General features: G+C 42.2%; 1 protein-coding gene across 8 annotated transcripts in view; it reads left to right on the forward strand.

Moving 5' to 3' along the window:
• Positions 1 to 18,395, forward strand: part of arap2 (ArfGAP with RhoGAP domain, ankyrin repeat and PH domain 2) — a 272,636-nt gene that overhangs the window by 181,583 nt on the left and 72,658 nt on the right. For all 8 annotated transcript variants that reach the window (XR_008062416.1, XR_008062417.1, XR_008062418.1 and 5 more), the window contains exons 16-18: positions 9,881 to 10,025; positions 16,563 to 16,665; positions 17,374 to 17,572. Coding sequence is in view for 1 of the 8 variants with exons in the window: in XM_052459291.1 (XP_052315251.1) it covers positions 9,881 to 10,025; positions 16,563 to 16,665; positions 17,374 to 17,572 (447 nt within the window). In the remaining 7 variants the exon portion in view is untranslated. The remainder of the gene's footprint in view (positions 1 to 9,880; positions 10,026 to 16,562; positions 16,666 to 17,373; positions 17,573 to 18,395) is intronic.

An 18,395-nucleotide genomic window follows, 5' to 3' on the forward strand; every position in this document is an offset into this window, starting at 1 on the left:
AATACAACAGGTGTAGTAGACCTTACAGTTAAATGCTGAATACAACAGGTGTAGTAGACCTCACAGTGAAATGCTGAATACAACAGGTGTAGTAGACCTTACAGTTAAATGCTGAATACAACAGGTGTAGTAGACCTCACAGTGAAATGCTGAATACAACAGGTGTAGTAGACCTTACAGTGAAATGCTGAATACAACAGGTGTAGTAGACCTTACAGTTAAATGCTGAATACAACAGGTGTAGTAGACCTCACAGTGGAATGCTGAATACAACAGGTGTAGTAGACCTCACAGTGAAATGCTGAATACAACAGGTGTAGTAGACCTTACAGTGAAATGCTGAATACAACAGGTGTAGTAAACCTCACAGTGAAATTCTTACTTAACCAACAGTGCAATTTTTAAGTAAAAAAATAGGTATTAGGTGAACAATAGGTTAGTAAAGAAATAAAAACAACAGTAAAAAGACGAAAAATAACAGTAGCGAGTCTATATAGAGTAGAGAGGCTATATACAGTAGAGAGGCTATATACAGTAGAGAGGCTATATATAGCAGAGAGGCTATATACAGTAGAGAGGCTATATACAGTAGATAGGCTATATACAGTAGATAGGCTATATACAGTAGAGAGGCTATATAGAGTAGAGAGGCTATATACAGCAGAGAGGCTATATACAGTAGAGCAGAGAGGCTATATACAGCAGAGAGGCTATATTCAGTAGAGAGGCTATATACAGTAGAGGTTATATACAGTAGAGAGGCTATATACAGTAGAGAGGCTATGTACAGTAGAGGCTATATACAGTAGAGGCTATATACAGTAGAGAGGCTATATACAGTAGAGTGGCTATATACAGTAGAGAGACTATATACTGTAGAGAGGCTATATACTGTAGAGAGGCTATATACAGTAGATAGGCTATATACAGTAGATAGGCTATATACAGTAGATAGGCTATATAGAGTAGAGAGGCTATATACAGTAGAGAGGCTATATACAGTAGTGAGGCTATATAGAGTAGAGATGCTATATACAGTAGAGAGGCTATATACAGTAGAGAGGCTATATACAGTAGTGCGGCTATATACAGTAGAGAGGCTATATACAGTAGTGAGGCTATATACAGTAGAGAGGCTATATACAGTAGAGAGGCTATATACAGTAGTGAGGCTACATACAGTAGAGAGGCTATATACTGTAGCGAGGTTATATACAGTAGCGAGGCTATAAACAGTAGTGAGGTTATATACAGTAGAGAGGCTATATACAGTAGCCAGGCTATATACAGTAGCAAGGCTATATACAGTAGTATATAGTGTAGTAGACCTTACAGTTAAATGCTGAATACAACAGGTGTAGTAGACCTCACAGTGAAATGCTGAATACAACAGGTGTAGTAGACCTTACAGTGAAATGCTGAATACAACAGGTGTAGTAGACCTTACAGTTAAATGCTGAATACAACAGGTGTAGTAGACCTCACAGTGAAATGCTGAATACAACAGGTGTAGTAGACCTCACAGTGAAATGCTGAATACAACAGGTGTAGTAGACCTTACAGTTAAATGCTGAATACAACAGGTGTAGTAGACCTCACAGTGAAATGCTGAATACAACAGGTGTAGTAGACCTCACAGTGAAATGCTGAATACAACAGGTGTAGTAGACCTCACAGTGAAATGCTGAATACAACAGGTGTAGTAGACCTTACAGTGAAATGCTGAATACAACAGGTGTAGTAGACCTTACAGTTAAAAGCTGAATACAACAGGTGTAGTAGACCTTACAGTTAAATGCTGAATACAACAGGTGTAGTAGACCTCACAGTGAAATGCTGAATACAACAGGTGTAGTAGACCTCACAGTGAAATGCTGAATACAACAGGTGTAGTAAACCTCACAGTGAAATTCTTACTTAACCAACAGTGCAATTTTTAAGTAAAAAAATAGGTATTAGGTGAACAATAGGTTAGTAAAGAAATAAAAACAACAGTAAAAAGACGAAAAATAACAGTAGCGAGTCTATATACAGTAGAGAGGCTATATACAGTAGAGAGGCTATATACAGCAGAGAGGCTATATACAGTAGAGAGGCTATATACAATAGAGGTTATATACAGTAGAGAGGCTATATACAGTAGCGAGGCTATATACAGTAGAGAGGCTATGTACAGTAGATAGGCTATATACAGTAGAGGCTATATACAGTAGAGAGGCTATATACAGTAGAGTGGCTATAACAGTAGTGAGGCTATATAGAGTAGAGATGCTATATAGAGTAGAGATGCTATATACAGTAGAGAGGCTATATACAGTAGGGAGGCTATATACAGTAGAGAGGCTATATACAGTAGTGAGGCTATATACAGTAGAGAGGCTATATACAGTAGAGAGGCTATATACAGTAGTGAGGCTACATACAGTAGAGAGGCTATATACTGTAGCGAGGTTATATACAGTAGCGAGGCTATAAACAGTAGTGAGGTTATATACAGTAGAGAGGCTATATACAGTAGCCAGGCTATATACAGTAGCAAGGCTATATACAGTAGTATATAGTGTAGTAGACCTTACAGTTAAATGCTGAATACAACAGGTGTAGTAGACCTCACAGTGAAATGCTGAATACAACAGGTGTAGTAGACCTTACAGTGAAATGCTGAATACAACAGGTGTAGTAGACCTTACAGTTAAATGCTGAATACAACAGGTGTAGTAGACCTCACAGTGAAATGCTGAATACAACAGGTGTAGTAGACCTCACAGTGAAATGCTGAATACAACAGGTGTAGTAGACCTTACAGTTAAATGCTGAATACAACAGGTGTAGTAGACCTCACAGTGAAATGCTGAATACAACAGGTGTAGTAGACCTCACAGTGAAATGCTGAATACAACAGGTGTAGTAGACCTCACAGTGAAATGCTGAATACAACAGGTGTAGTAGACCTTACAGTGAAATGCTGAATACAACAGGTGTAGTAGACCTTACAGTGAAATGCTGAATACAACAGGTGTAGTAGACCTCACAGTGAAATGCTGAATACAACAGGTGTAGTAGACCTCACAGTGAAATGCTGAATACAACAGGTGTAGTAGACCTTACAGTGAAATGCTGAATACAACAGGTGTAGTAAACCTCACAGTGAAATTCTTACTTAACCAACAGTGCAATTTTTAAGTAAAAAAATAGGTATTAGGTGAACAATAGGTTAGTAAAGAAATAAAAACAACAGTAAAAAGACGAAAAATAACAGTAGCGAGTCTATATAGAGTAGAGAGGCTATATACAGTAGAGAGGCTATATACAGTAGAGAGGCTATATACAGCAGAGAGGCTATATACAGTAGAGAGGCTATATACAGTAGAGGTTATATACAGTAGAGAGGCTATATACAGTAGCGAGGCTATATACAGTAGAGAGGCTATGTACAGTAGATAGGCTATATACAGTAGAGGCTATATACAGTAGAGAGGCTATATACAGTAGAGTGGCTATAACAGTAGATAGGCTATATACAGTAGAGAGACTATATACTGTAGAGAGGCTATATACTGTAGAGAGGCTATATACAGTAGATAGGCTATATACAGTAGATAGGCTATATACAGTAGATAGGCTATATAGAGTAGAGAGGCTATATACAGTAGAGAGGCTATATACAGTAGTGAGGCTATATAGAGTAGAGATGCTATATAGAGTAGAGATGCTATATACAGTAGAGAGGCTATATACAGTAGGGAGGCTATATACAGTAGAGAGGCTATATACAGTAGTGCGGCTATATACAGTAGAGAGGCTATATACAGTAGTGAGGCTATATACAGTAGAGAGGCTATATACAGTAGAGAGGCTATATACAGTAGAGAGGCTACATACAGTAGAGAGGCTATATACTGTAGCGAGGTTATATACAGTAGCGAGGCTATAAACAGTAGTGAGGTTATATACAGTAGAGAGGCTATATACAGTAGTGAGGCTATATAGAGTAGAGATGCTATATACAGTAGAGAGGCTATATACAGTAGAGAGGCTATATACAGTAGTGAGGCTATATACAGTAGAGAGGCTATATACAGTAGCGAGGCTATATTCAGTAGCGAGGCTATAAACAGTAGTGAGGTTATATACAGTAGAGAGGCTATATACAGTAGCCAGGCTATATACAGTAGCAAGGCTATATACAGTAGTGAGGCTATATACAGTAGAGAGGCTATATACAGTAGTGATGCTATATACAGTAGAGAGGCTATATACAGTAGCGAGGCTATATACAGTAGGGAGGCTATATACAGTAGCGAGGCTATATACAGTAGCGAGGCTATAAACAGTAGATAGGCTATATACAGTAGCAAGGCTATATACAGTAGCGAGGCTATATACAGTAGCAAGGCTATATACAGTAGCGAGGCTATATACAGTAGGGAGGCTATATACAGGCACCGGTTAGTCAGGCTAATTGAGGTAGTATGTATATGAATGTATAGTTAAAGTGACTATGCATAAATAATAAAAAGAGAGTAGCAGCAGCTTAAAAGAGGGATTGGGTGGGACAATGCAAATAGTCCAGGTAGCCATTTGTTTACCTGTTCAGGAGTCTTAAGGCTTGGGGGGTAAAAGCTGTTGAGAAGCCTTTTTGTCCTAGACCTGGCACTCCGGTACCGCTTGCCATGCAGGGAGTACAGGAGGGACTGAGCATGCACCACTAAGGGGCTCCAGTGCTGAGGATCAGCGTGGCGGATGTGTTGTTACCTACCCTCACAACCTGGGGGCGGCCCATCAGGAAGTCCAGGATCCAGTTGCAGAGGGAGGTGTTTAGTCCCAGGATCATTAGTGATGAGCTTTGAGGGCACTATGGTGTTGAATGCTGAGCTGTAGTCAATTAATAGCATTCTCACATAGGTGTTCCTTTTGTCCAGGTGGGAAAGGGCAGTGTGGAGTGCAGTAGAGATTGCATAATCTGTGGATCTGTTCGGGCGGTATTCAAATTGGAGTGGCTCTTGGGTTTCTGGGATAATGGTGTTAATGTGAGCCATTACCAGCTTTTCAAAGCACTTCATGGCTACGGACGTGAGTGCTATGGGTCTGTAGTCATTTAGGCAGGTTGCCTTAGTGTTCTTGGGCACAGGTGGTCTGCTGGGAAACATGTTGGTATTACAGACTCAATCAGGGACATGTTGAACATGTCAGTGAAGACACCTGCCAGTTGGTTAGTACATGCCCGGAGCACACGTCTTGGTAATCCATCTGGCCCCGCAGCCTTGTGAATGTTGACCTGTTTAAAGGTCTTACTCATGCCTCAGTGTTGCTCACCTCGAAGCGAGCATGGAAGTGATTTAGCTCGTCTGGTAGGCTCGTGTCACTGGGCAGCTCTCGGCTGTTCTTCCCTTTGTAGTCTGTAATAGTTTGCAAGCCCTGCCACATAAGACGAGTGTCAGAGCTGGTGTAGTACGATTCGATCTTAGTCCTGTATTGACGCTTTGCCTGTTTGATGGTTCGTCGGAGGGCATAGCGGGATTTCTTATAAGCTTCCGGGTTAGAGTCCCGCTCCTTGAAAGCGGCAGTTCTACCCTTTAGCTCAGTGCGAATGTTGCCTGTAATCCATGGCTTCTGGTTGGGGAATGTACGTACAGTCACTGTGGTGGACGATGTCCTTGATGCACTTAATGATAAAGCCCGTGATGTGGTGTACTCCTCAATGCCATCGGAAGCATCCCGGTTTGGTGGAAGAGAGGGATGGAGAGATGAAAAGAGAGAAACCGGAAGAGGGAGAGAACCTTTTCCCCTGTCTTTTTCATGCCGTCTATTAGAACAATATCTGACTCGTCACACGCTGTTTGACAACGGAATCAATAATTAGCATATTTATGAGTTGAAGAGAGTCAAAACTTTTGGGAGTTGAAAACCATTGTGCGTGCGTGCGTGCGTGCGTGCGTGTGTGTGTGTGTGTGCGTGTGTGTGTGTGTGTGTATTTCTGTCGGTGGCAGAAACAAAAAAGCAGATGTCGACAGTGACTTTGACAACATGAGATGTTTTCATGAACTTCATGCTTGTTAAGTAAATCCTCCCAGGCAGACAATCATGAAATACATGTGTTACTTCCAAACTTTCCAGAGATCATCTTTGCCTCTCTTGTTGATAGAAACCTGCAGGGAGATTAGATTTATTTACTATTATTATACTGGCTGTAAGTGTGTGTCAGTTTAAGATTAAGGAGGTACCATTGTTTTGTATGTGCATGGCCTTATTTCTATCACATCATATTGGATGACTGTCGTTCATATTCCATTCCCCCAGCTCAATATAACATCAACAGGTTTAGGTTACTACATGATACTCAAATTTGCCCTTTACCCTTCATGAGGTTGCTCCAACCTACTCAACAAAGTTTTTAATGTAGGTGCGCAGGGTCGAGAGACACATTAGAGTAATCAAGGGGAAAGACAGTGACACATTCAATACTGCCTTGTACACTCTTGTCTGCATTTAAACGTTCAACGTTTATATTGGACAAATTCAGGTAGGTCCCCCCACTTTTCGCTCCGTTTGCTTCCGTTTCAGAAACGTTTTGCGACATTATCGGCAGAATGAATACACCCTTGATCACCTGCGCACACAGTTCACTTTCATAGCAGCCCACATACAGCATCATCAGTTTGCTCATTGTATAATTATTTTCTTGAATGTACCCGCTCTCCTCCTCCTACCTTTTCCCTTCAGTTGTGGAGTGCACAACACATCAGCTGTCTGTGACCAGGCGCAAAAACCTATCCCAGCCAAACCTTCATACCATAACCGCTAACGCTAACAACTACATCGTTGTCAATATACTAATATTAGAGTTAAAAACTTGAACCCAACAATCCAATCCATGTGTACAATCACACAGCACAGTGTACTGTTGGCAATACATCTATAAAACTGAAAAGCTTACCTTGACTTGAAAGTGCTACTGTGTTAAATAGCCTTAGCCAGCTAGCTAACAAATAACATTCTGTTTAATATATATATAAAATGCATTCGGAAAGTATTCAGACCCCTTCACTTTTTCCACATTTTGTTACACTACAGCCTTTTTCTAAAATTGATTAAATTGTTTTTTTTTCCCCCTCATGAATCTACACAGAATACCCCATAATTAAAAAGCAAAACACAGGTTTTTAAACATTGTCAACTTGAATATCACATTTACATAAGTATTCAGACCCACTACTCAGTACTTTTTTAAATAACCTTTGCCAGTAATTACACGCATTAAGTATTCTTGGGTATGATGCTACAAGCTTGGCACACCTCTATTTGGAAAGTTTCTCACAATATTCTCTGCAGATCCTCTCAAGGTCCTTCAGGTTGGATGGGGAGCGTCGCTGCATAGCTTTTTTCAGGTCTCTCCAGAGATGTTCGATCGGTTTCTCTTTCCAGGCTATTGCTGGGCAACTCAAGGACATTCAGAGACTTGTCCCGAAGCCAATCCTGCATTGTCTTGGCTGTGTGCTTAGGTTTGTTGTCCTGTTGGAAGGTGAACGTTCGCCCCAGTCTGAGGTCCTGAGTGCTCTGGAGCAGGTTTTCATGAATGATCTCTCTGTACTTTGCTCTGTTCATCTTTCCCTCGATCCTGACTAGTCTCCCAGTCCCTGCTACTGAAAAATACCCCCAAAGCATGATGCTGCCACCACTATGCTTCACTGTAGGGATGGTTCCATGTTTCCCCCAGATGTGACGCTTGGCATTCAGGCCAAATCGTTCAATCTTGGTTTCAACAGACCAGAGAATCTTGTTTCTCATGGTCTGATAGTATTTTTAAGTGCCTTTTACTGAGGAGTGGCTTCCGTCTGGACACTCTACCATAAAGGCCTGATTGGTGCTGCAGAGATGGTTGTCCTTCCGGAATGTTCTCCCATCTCCACAGAGCTCAATAGCTCTGTCAGAGTGACCATCAGGTTCTGGTCACCTCCCTGTCCAAGGCACTTCTAACCGAATGCTCAGTTTGGCTGGGCGGCCATCTCTAGGAAGTCTAGGTTGTTTCAAACTTCTACCATTTAAGAATGATGAAGGCCACTGTGTTCTTGGGGACCTTCAAAGATGCAGAATAGTTTCGATACCCTTCCCCAGATCTGTGCCTCGGCACAATCTTGTCTCTGAGCTCTACGGACAATTCCTTTGACCTCATGGCTTGGTTTTTGCTCTGACATGCACTGTCAACTGTGGGACCTTGTATAGACAGGTGTGTGCCTTTCCAAATCATGTCCAATCAATTGAATTTACCACAGGTGGACTCCAATCAAGTTGTAGAAAACATCTCAAGGATGATCAATGGAAACAGGATGCACCTGAGCTCATGTTTTATAAAGGTCTAGTTACTTATGTAAATAAGGTTATTTTTTTATACATTTGCAAAAATATCTATAAACCTGTTTTCATTTCATCATTGTGTGGTATTTTGTGTAGATTGATGAGGAAAACAATACATTTGATCCATTTTAGAATAAGGCTGTAACATAACAAAATGTGGAAAAAGGGAAGGGATCTGAATTTGTTGAATGCACTGTATATATGTAACGGATGTGACAGGACCAGTACAGTAAAGAGTTTGGACACATTTACTATGACTAATGTCAACATTGTAGAATAATAGTGAAGACAAAAATGATGAAATAACACATATGGAATCATGTAGTAAAACAAAAAAAGATTTTAAACAAATAAAAATATATTTTATATTTGAGATTCTTAAAAGTAGGCACCCTTTGCCTTGATGACAGCTTTGCACACTCTTGGCATTCTCTCAACCAGCTTCACCTGGAATGCTTTTCCAACAGTCTTGAAGGAGTTCCCACATATGCCCGGAAATCTGTTATTTTGTCTGATGAGACCAAATTTCAGATGTTTGGTTCCAACTGCCGTTTCTTTGTGAAACACAGAGTAGGTGAAAGGATGATCTCCACATGTGTGCTTCCCAACATGAAGCATGGAGGAGGAGGTGTGAGGGTGTGGGGGTGCTTTGCTGGTGACACTGTCTGTGATTTATATCAAATTCAAGGCACACTTAACCAGCATGGCTACCACAGCATTCTGCAGCAATACGCCATCCCATCTGGTTTGCGCTTAGTGGGACTATCATTTGTTTTTCAACAGGACAATGACCCAACACACCTCCAGGCTGTGTTAGAGCTATTTAACCAAGAAGGAGAGTGATAGAGTGCTGCATCAGATGACCTGGCCTCCACAATCACCTGACCTCAACCCAATTGAGTTGGGATGAGTTGGGATGAGTTTTACCGCAGAGTGAAGGAAAAGCTGCCAACAAGTGTTCAGTATATGTGGGAACTCCTGTTGGAAAACATTCCTGGTGAAGACTGTTATAAAAAACATTCCAGGTGAAGCTGGTTGAGAGAATGCCAAGAGTGTGCAAAGGTGTCATCAAGGCAAATAGTGGCAAATTTGATGTCTTCACTATTATTCTACAATGTAGAAAATAGTACAAATAATGAAAAACCCTTGAATGAGTAGGTGTGTCCAAACTTTTGACTGGTACTGCATTTCTCAAGCGAAGATTTTGCTTAGTACTGTCTTGGAGCGGGTTCATAATAAGTCAATGTGTGTGTTTCTGTGTGTGTGTTTCTGTGTGTGTTTCTCTCTGTGTATGTGTGTGTGTGTGTGTGTGTGTCTTTGTAGTGTATGTGAAACGTGTGCTGCTGACAGCATATCCTCCTCCACTGTCCCTGTCCCCATACTGGGCCAGTGATCATCTGCTCACAAACACACATGACCGCCCTCCTTGACAACGTACCAACCGTTTGAGCTAACGTGTGGGTGTGAACTTTGAACTAACGTTTGTGTTTGAACTAACATGTGTGTGTGTGTGTGTGTGTTTCAGACATGGTGCGACGCTGGTGTACTCTGGAGGGGGGCTTCCTTAGCTATTATGAGAATGAACGGAGCCCCATGGCCACCGGCAGAGTGGACATCACTGAGGTGGTCAGTCTGGCTGTCAACAACACAGAGACCATGACTGGAGCTGGGTATGGAGACACACACACACAAACACACACACACACACACACACACACACACACACACACACACACACACACACACACACACACACACACACACACACACACACACACACACACACACACACACACACACACACACACATACACAACACACACATACCTACACACACACACACACACACAAACACATACACACACACACACACACACACACACACACACACACACACACACACACACACACACACACACACACACACACACACACACACACACACACACACACACATACACAGAAAACACACACACATAGACACAGACACACACAGACATACACAGAAAACACACACACATAGAAACACACACACACATTCATTCACGAATACACACACACTTTCTCTCACACACACTCTTTGACACCCCCCTCCCCTCTTTGACCTTCTGAACTTACATAAAAAACTTCACTGCACATTTCATAATTGTATGAGGTTTATGTGTTGTATTGACATCAGCAAAACTAGGTTAAAAGTGCAGAATCCACCAAGCGCCAATACATCTTTGTAATGAACTTCGTATCAATTCAAAATTGAGAAAAAAAAGTTGATAAGCTAAATCACTTACTAAGAGGGACGTAAACTAAGACAGACAGACATGTGAACAGAAAAAACACTAGCCGTATAGATACAGTTGAAGTCGGAAGTTTACATACACCTTAGCCAAATACATTAACAGTAGCGAGGCTATAAAAGTAGCGAGGCTACATACAGACACCGGTTAGTCAGGCTGATTCAGGTAGTATGTACATGTAGATATGGTTAAAGTCACTATGCATATATGATGAACAGAGAGTAGCAGCAGCGTAAAAGAGGGGTTAGCAGGTGACAGGACACAATGCAATTGTGTCAATTCACAAGGTCCTTTGCTGTTGTTCTGGGATTGATTTGCACTTTTCGCACCAAAGTACGTTCATCTCTAGGAGACAGAATTTGTCCTTCCTGAGTGGTATGACGGCTACGCGGCCCCATGGTGTTTATACTTGAGTACTATTGTTTGTACAGATGAACGTGGTACCTTCAGGCATTTGGAAATTGCTCCCAAGGATGAACCAGACTTGTTAAGGTCTACAATTTTTTTTCTGATTTCTTTTGATTTTCTCATGATGTCAAGCAACGAGGCACTGAGTTTGAAGGTAGGCCTTGAAATACATCCACAGGTCAATTAGCCTATCAGAAGCTTCTAAAGCCATGACATCATTTTATGGAATTTTCCAAGCTGTTTAAAGGCACAGTCAACTTAGTCTATGTAAACTTCTGACCCACTGGAATTGTGATATTTATTTATTTTACCTTTATTTAACTCTGCAAGTCAGTTAAGAACACATTCTTATTTTCAATGACGGCCTAGAAACAGCGGGTTAACTGCCTTGTTCAGGGGCAGAATGACAGATTTGTACCTTGTCAGCTTGGGCTTTGAACTTGCAACCTTTCGGTTACCAGTCCAACGCTCTGCCGCCCCTAAACTCTAACCACTAAGCTACCCTGCCGCCCCATACAGTGAATTGTAAGTGAAATAATCTGTAAACAATTGTTGGAAAAATAACTTGTGTCATGCACAAAGTAGATGTCCTAACCGACTTGCCAAAACTATAGTTTGTTAATAAGAAATGTGTGGAGTGGTTGGAAAACAAGTTTTAATGACTCCAACCTAAGTGTATGTAAACTACCCACTTCAACTGTATATTCTCTGACTGCAGTTTAGGCAAAATATAGCTTGGCTTATCCGTTCGCTTCAAACATTTAAACAATGAGCAATCATTCTGAAGAGGGGACCATTATGCAATTTCTGAGTGTGTGCATGTACGTGCACTGAATGTGTGTGTGCATATGTCAATTTCTTGTGTGTGTGTGTGTGTGTGTGTGTGTGTGTGTGTGTGTGTGTGTGTGTGTGTGTGTGTGTGTGTGTGTGTGTGTGTGTGTGTGTGTGTGTGTGTGTGCGTGTGGCTCAAATAATGGGTCCATTAATACCCCAGCAGATGTTATGGAGAGGGAACAATGTCTTGATTTGTAAATGTTATTTATGTTCTCATTATGGACATCTGGCTGTACTCACTACTCTGGCCCCATGCAATGGATTCATGTACACAATCAAGCCTAGTTAATTTTTCTGCGTATTTTTGGAGTGTTTGTGTGTCGGGGAGATGGGGGTGTTTGTGTGTCGGCGAGATGGGGGTGTTGTGTGTCGGGGAGACGGGGGTGTTGTGTGTGTCAGGGAGACGGGGGTGTGTGTGTCAGGGAGACGGGGGTGTTGTGTGTGTCGGGAGACGGGGGTGTTGTGTGTGTCAGGGAGACGGGGGTGTTGTGTGTCGGGGAGACGGGGGTGTTGTGTGTCGGGGAGACGGGGGTGTTGTGTGTCGGGAGACGGGGGTGTTGTGTGTCGGGGAGACGGGGGTGTTGTGTGTCGGGGAGACGGGGGTGTTGTGTGTCAGGGAGACGGGGGTGTTGTGTGTCGGGGAGACGGGGGGTGTTGTGTGTGTCGGGGAGACGGGGGTGTTGTGTGTGTCAGGGAGACGGGGGTGTTGTGTGTCGGGGAGACGGGGGTGTTGTGTGTGTCGGGGAGATGGGGGTGTTGTGTGTCAGGGAGACGGGGGTGTTGTGTGTCGGGGAGACGGGGGTCTTGTGTGTGTCCGGGAGACGCTACGCTCCCCCAGCCTCTCTGTCTCATCTCTCTCCCTGTCCCCCAGCCTCTCTGTCTCATCTCTCTCCCTGTCCCCCAGCCTCTCTGTCTCATCTCTCTCCATGTCCCCCAGCCTCTCTGTCTCCTCATCTCTCTCCCTGTCCCCCAGCCTCTCTGTCTCCTCATCTCTCTCCCTGTCCCCCAGCCTCTCTGTCTCCTCATCTCTCTCCCTGTCCCCCAGCCTCTCTGTCTCCTCATCTCTCTCCCTGTCCTTCAGTGGGAGAGTAATTAAGAGCTACATTACAATGACATTACACTACAAGTAGCCTAGTGGTTAGAACGTTGTAACCTTTCAATTACTGGCCCAAACAGTCTGCCGTTCTGCCCCTGAACAAGGCACTTCCTAGGCCGTCATTGTAAATAAGAATTTGTTCTTAACTGACTTGCCTAGTTAAATAAAGGTTAAAACTTTGTACCTCCACAGTCCCAGCATGCTTCAGTGTTCTCTTTGTTAAAACCCAGAGGAACTCTTCAGTATATTAGTCAGCTGCTCGATTATGTTCTGGGTCCGTAAATGTTAAGTGAAGAGATGCTAGAACGAGGAGTGGAAACGGAACGAGGAGTTCCACCCTCTCTCTTTGAAAGTTACAAGCCAAATGGTCGCTTCCGAAAATGGAAAGATGCTAACACATGTGAAATTGTGATTTGTCCAAATTACAATTTTGGAAAAACCCGTCCTGTCCTTTACCCTACGTGTCACGTTCAGTCCCAACAGAGTTCAGTCCCAACAGAGTTCAGTCCCAACAGAGTCTACAGAACCAATTATGTTTACCTACAGTACCAGTCAAAAGGTTGGACACACCTACTCATTCAAGGGTTTTTCTTTATTTTTACTATTTTCTACATTGTAGAATAATAGTGAAGATGTCAACACTATGAAATAACACAAATGGAATCATGTAGTAACTAAAAAATATTTAAACAAGTCAAAATATGTGCCAAGAGTGTGCAAAGCTGTCATCAAGGCAAAGGGTGGCTACTTTGAAGAATCTCACATATCAAATATATTTTGATTTGTTTAACACTTTTTTGGTCACTACATGATTCCATATGTGTTATCTCATAGTTTTGATGTCTTCACTATTATTCTATAATGTAGAAAATTGTAAAAAAAAAAATAAAGAAAAACCCTTGAATGAGTAGGTGTGTCTAAACCTTTGACTGGTGCTGTAGATCTGTCTACGAGAGATTAGCCTTAGTGCTCTACAGGGAACATCCATCTGTCTACGGCTCATACATATTAACGTATGCAGGAACTGTGCTTACTCTGCATCGCCCTGCACTGCAGAACCACGTGGGTGTCATTTTAAATTAAATAGACTGCTTTGGTAATTTCATCAGGTATGAGACCCTCTACCTTGTCCGTTGATCCCCGATGAGTATTACCAGCCCACGTTTTCAGAATATTATAGCAAAATATGCACATAGGTTTTGATGGAGGGAGAATCGTGCGTCTGCTAGATGAAGTGGGTGGATGTTGAAGTCGTTTTGGATGGTGAAGGTGGATTCTGTGGTGTAGGCTAAAGACATCGGATTGTGTTTGTTAGTTAGATATTCTTCAAACTTAAACTTCTATTTCGAAATCTCTCTCTCTCTCACTCTCTCTCTCTCTCTCTACATTTTCTTTCTCTCTCTTTCTCCCCCTCCGCCGACTTGTCCTCTGGGACTCACTAACAAGCGCCTGTACACTTGTCAGGGGTCCAGTGGGGTCACACAAACACCCGTGTCCCACCGTGTTCCCCTGATGTCCGTGAGTGGAAGTACGCCTCAGCGCTACCGGTACCCCTCATTACATGCTCCTTCAGACACGCTCTGCTGTTCCCCTTATAACCCCTTATAACCCCTTATAACCCCCTATAACCCCCTATAACCACCACTGCTATACCCCTCATTACATGCTCCTTCAGACATGCTCTGCTGTTCCCCTCATAACCCCTTATAACCCCTTATAACCCCCTATAACCACCACTGCTATACCCCTCATTACATGCTCCTTCAGACACGCTCTGATGTTCCCCTTATAACCCCTTATAACCCCCTATAACCACCGGTGCTCTACCCCTCATTGTATGTTCCTTTAGACACGCTCTGCTGTTCCCCTTATAACCCCTTATAACCCCTTATAACCCCCTATAACCACCGGCGCTCTACCCCTCATTACATGCTCCTTCAGACACGCTCTGCTGTTCCCCTTATAACCCCTTATAACCCCTTATAACCCCCTATAACCACCACTGCTATACCCCTCGCACGCCAACCCCCCAAAAAAAAACGAATCTAGCGATCGCCTGCCTCTGTGTCGAAGCCATTAAGAAAGTGATACTCTGACCACAGAGGGAAGCCAGTGAAAGAGACATAAGAGAAAGAGGGAAAAGGACAAACAAAGATTAATAGCTACCTTTTGGCTTCCGGCAGCAGGGTCATTCCTTTCTCTAACAACAGCAGGTATAAATCACCTTATGTGTTTTAAATGTGTGTATGTGTTGAAGTATTTGTGTCTCCGTGGGTAAAGGGGTTGGTATATATATGGTGCATTCAGAAACTATTCATATCCCTTGACTTTTTCCACATGTTGTTGTGTTACTGCTTGAAATTAAAGTGGATTAAATAGATCATTTTTTATAGATCATCCATCTACACACAATACACCATAATTACAAAGTGAAAACATGTTTTTAAAAAAATAATAATAACAATTTATGTATTTTTTTTAAATACAGAAATATACAGAAATATCTAATTTACGTAAGTAAACTTGGTAAGAAAAGAAACAATCACCCACAAACACACAGTGAAACCCAGGCCACCTAAAACTCAGAGGCAACTAATGACACCTGCCTCTGGAATTAGTCTCCCAGTGTCTGTTGGAAAGCAGACTGAAACAAGTTTTCCTCTAGGATTTTGCCTGTGCTTAACTTAATTTGCCTCAAAATGTTGCTTTGTATTCAGGACATGAAGTACATTTCTGTACCACATTTTTTGTGTCTTATTGCAAACAGGAAGCATGTTTTGGAATATTTGTCTTCTCTACAGACTTCCTTGTTTTCACGCATTTAGTTTAGTATTGTGGAGTAACTACAATGTTGTTGATCCATCCTCAGTTTTCTCCTATCACAGCCATTAAACTCTGTAACTGTTTTAAAATTACCATTGAACTCATCGTGAAATCCCTGAGCGGTTTCCTTCCTCTCCGGCAACTGAGTTAGAAAGGATGCCTGTATATTTGTAGTAACTGGGTGCATTGATACAACGTCCAAAGTGTAATTAATAACTTCGCCATGCTCAAATAGATATTCAATGTCAGATATTTTTAAAATGCTAATACTATGTGGCTTCGTGTTAAGCACATTTTTACTCTTGAACTTATTTTTTAGGTCTGCCATAACAAAGGGATGAAATACTTATTGACTCAAGAAATGTCAGCGTTTTATTTGTAATTCATTTGTAAAAAAAATATATTAAGAAATGTAAAATGTCTAGAAATAAAATTCCACTTTCACATTATGTTTTATTGTGTGTAGGCCAATTTAATTTAATCCATTTTAAATTCAGGCTGTAACATATCTGAATGTGGTAAAAAGTCAAGGGGTGTGAATACTTTCTGAAGACACTGTATTAAGGCCTCTGTGTTTTCACACGTGTGTTGCTGTACATGTCTCGTTTTGCATTATTTACAGTAATGTACAGAATGTGTTTGTGTAGTATTTAGACTCCTTGCTGGTTAGTTTTTAAAGCAACAATCTCCTATCCCTTTCTCCTGCATGCACCAGGAACAGTACTGTATGTGACGTCCCATTGTTCTCTCAGGGCTGTGTTCATGGTGGAGACCTACCTACAGTCAGACAGAGTGTTCTTGTGTGGCGCCGAGACACAGGAGACACAGCAAGACTGGGTCCAGGCTATCTCCAAGGTGTGTGTGTATGTTTTAGTCAATTTCTTTACTAGTTTTACATAGTGCGTATCATTGTGGGTCGGTCTGCATGTGTATCGTTGTGGGTCAGTCTGCGTGTGTATCAGTGTGGGTTAGTGTGTGTGTGTGTGACATTAGATAACACAATAGATCCATTTCACCCTCCTTAACACTTATACACACACTCGCGCGCACACACACACACACACACACACACACACAAACACACACACACACACACACACACACACAGACACACACAGCCCCTAGAACCATAAAGAAGACATAGTAGTCTAACTGTCTCTTCTCCTGCCTGTGACAAGCTCTTGTAATGGCTCGCTACACAAAATATGTCCTCAATTCCTTTTTTTTTTATCTTGCTCAACCGATCTATTAATCCCAGCTGGTGTTAGATAGTGGTAGAGGTAGCCATATTAGTCCATCTATCTGTATAGCCTTAGACATCCTCGTGATTCAATTTGAGCTGCAAACAAACGGTTAAGACACAGAGAGGGAGAGAGAGGAGAGGAGAGAGAGAGAGAGAGAGAGGTGTGTTAGTAAATTCAACTGGGGAAAGAAGAAGTTTTGGAATCCTTAAAGTTTGTTGCTTGTGCACAGATGTTTGTGGGTTTTTTTCTCTCTGTTTGGTTTTGTTTCAATGACTCTAGAGAATATTTGTTCTTTCTTTTTTTCTTTTGTTCCCTTCAGTGTTTCGTCCCATCTAATGTCGAGGCTATGTTGAGGAGAGACTGCGAGCTGATTGGTCGGCTCTACTTTAAGGAAGGTCATGACCTCTACCACTGGAGGGTTGGTTGGTTTGCTCTGGAAGGCTCCGCCCTCTACTTTAGTTCCGGGGAAAAGGAGAGCACACTGGGGGCCATGCAGCTCAAACAACTACAGGAACTCAGTAAGTATTGAGTCCATACCTAAAGACACACAAAACACACCACACACACATACACTAACACACACACAACCATACACACACACACACACACACACAAACACACACACACGTACACACACACACACACAAAAGGAGGAATAATGTTGGCTCATATATCATATACAGGACAGTGTAACCTGACTATCACAACTTGACCCTGCCTGGAGTTAGTTATCATCTTGACCCTGCCTGGCATTAATAATAATATAATAATATATGCCATTTAGCAGACGCTTTTATCCAAAGCGACTTACAGTCATGTGTGCATACATTCTACGTATGGGTGGTCCCGGGAATCGAACCCACTACCCTGGCGTTACAAGCACCATGCTCTACCAACATGCTCTACCAACTGAGCTACAGAAGGACCACATCTTGACCCTGCCTGGTATTAGTTATCATCTTGACCCTGCCTGGAGTTAGTTATCATCTTGACCCTGCCTGGCATTAGTTATCATCTTGACCCTGCCTGGTATTAGTTATCATCTTGACCCTGCCTGGAGTTAGTTATCATCTTGACCCTGCCTGGTATTAGTTATCATCTTGACCCTGCCTGGTAGTAGTTATCATCTTGACCCTGCCTGGTATTAGTTATCATCTTGACCCTGCCTGGTATTAGTTATCATCTTGACCCTGCCTGGTATTAGTTATCATCTTGACCCTGCCTGGCATTAGTTATCATCTTGACCCTGCCTGGCATTAGTTATCATCTTGACCCTGCCTGGAGTTAGTTATCATCTTGACCCTGCCTGGTATTAGTTATCATCTTGACCCTGCCTGGTAG

Source organism: Oncorhynchus keta, chromosome 13 (assembly GCF_023373465.1).
Source record: "Oncorhynchus keta strain PuntledgeMale-10-30-2019 chromosome 13, Oket_V2, whole genome shotgun sequence".
Lineage (NCBI taxonomy): Eukaryota > Metazoa > Chordata > Actinopteri > Salmoniformes > Salmonidae > Oncorhynchus > Oncorhynchus keta.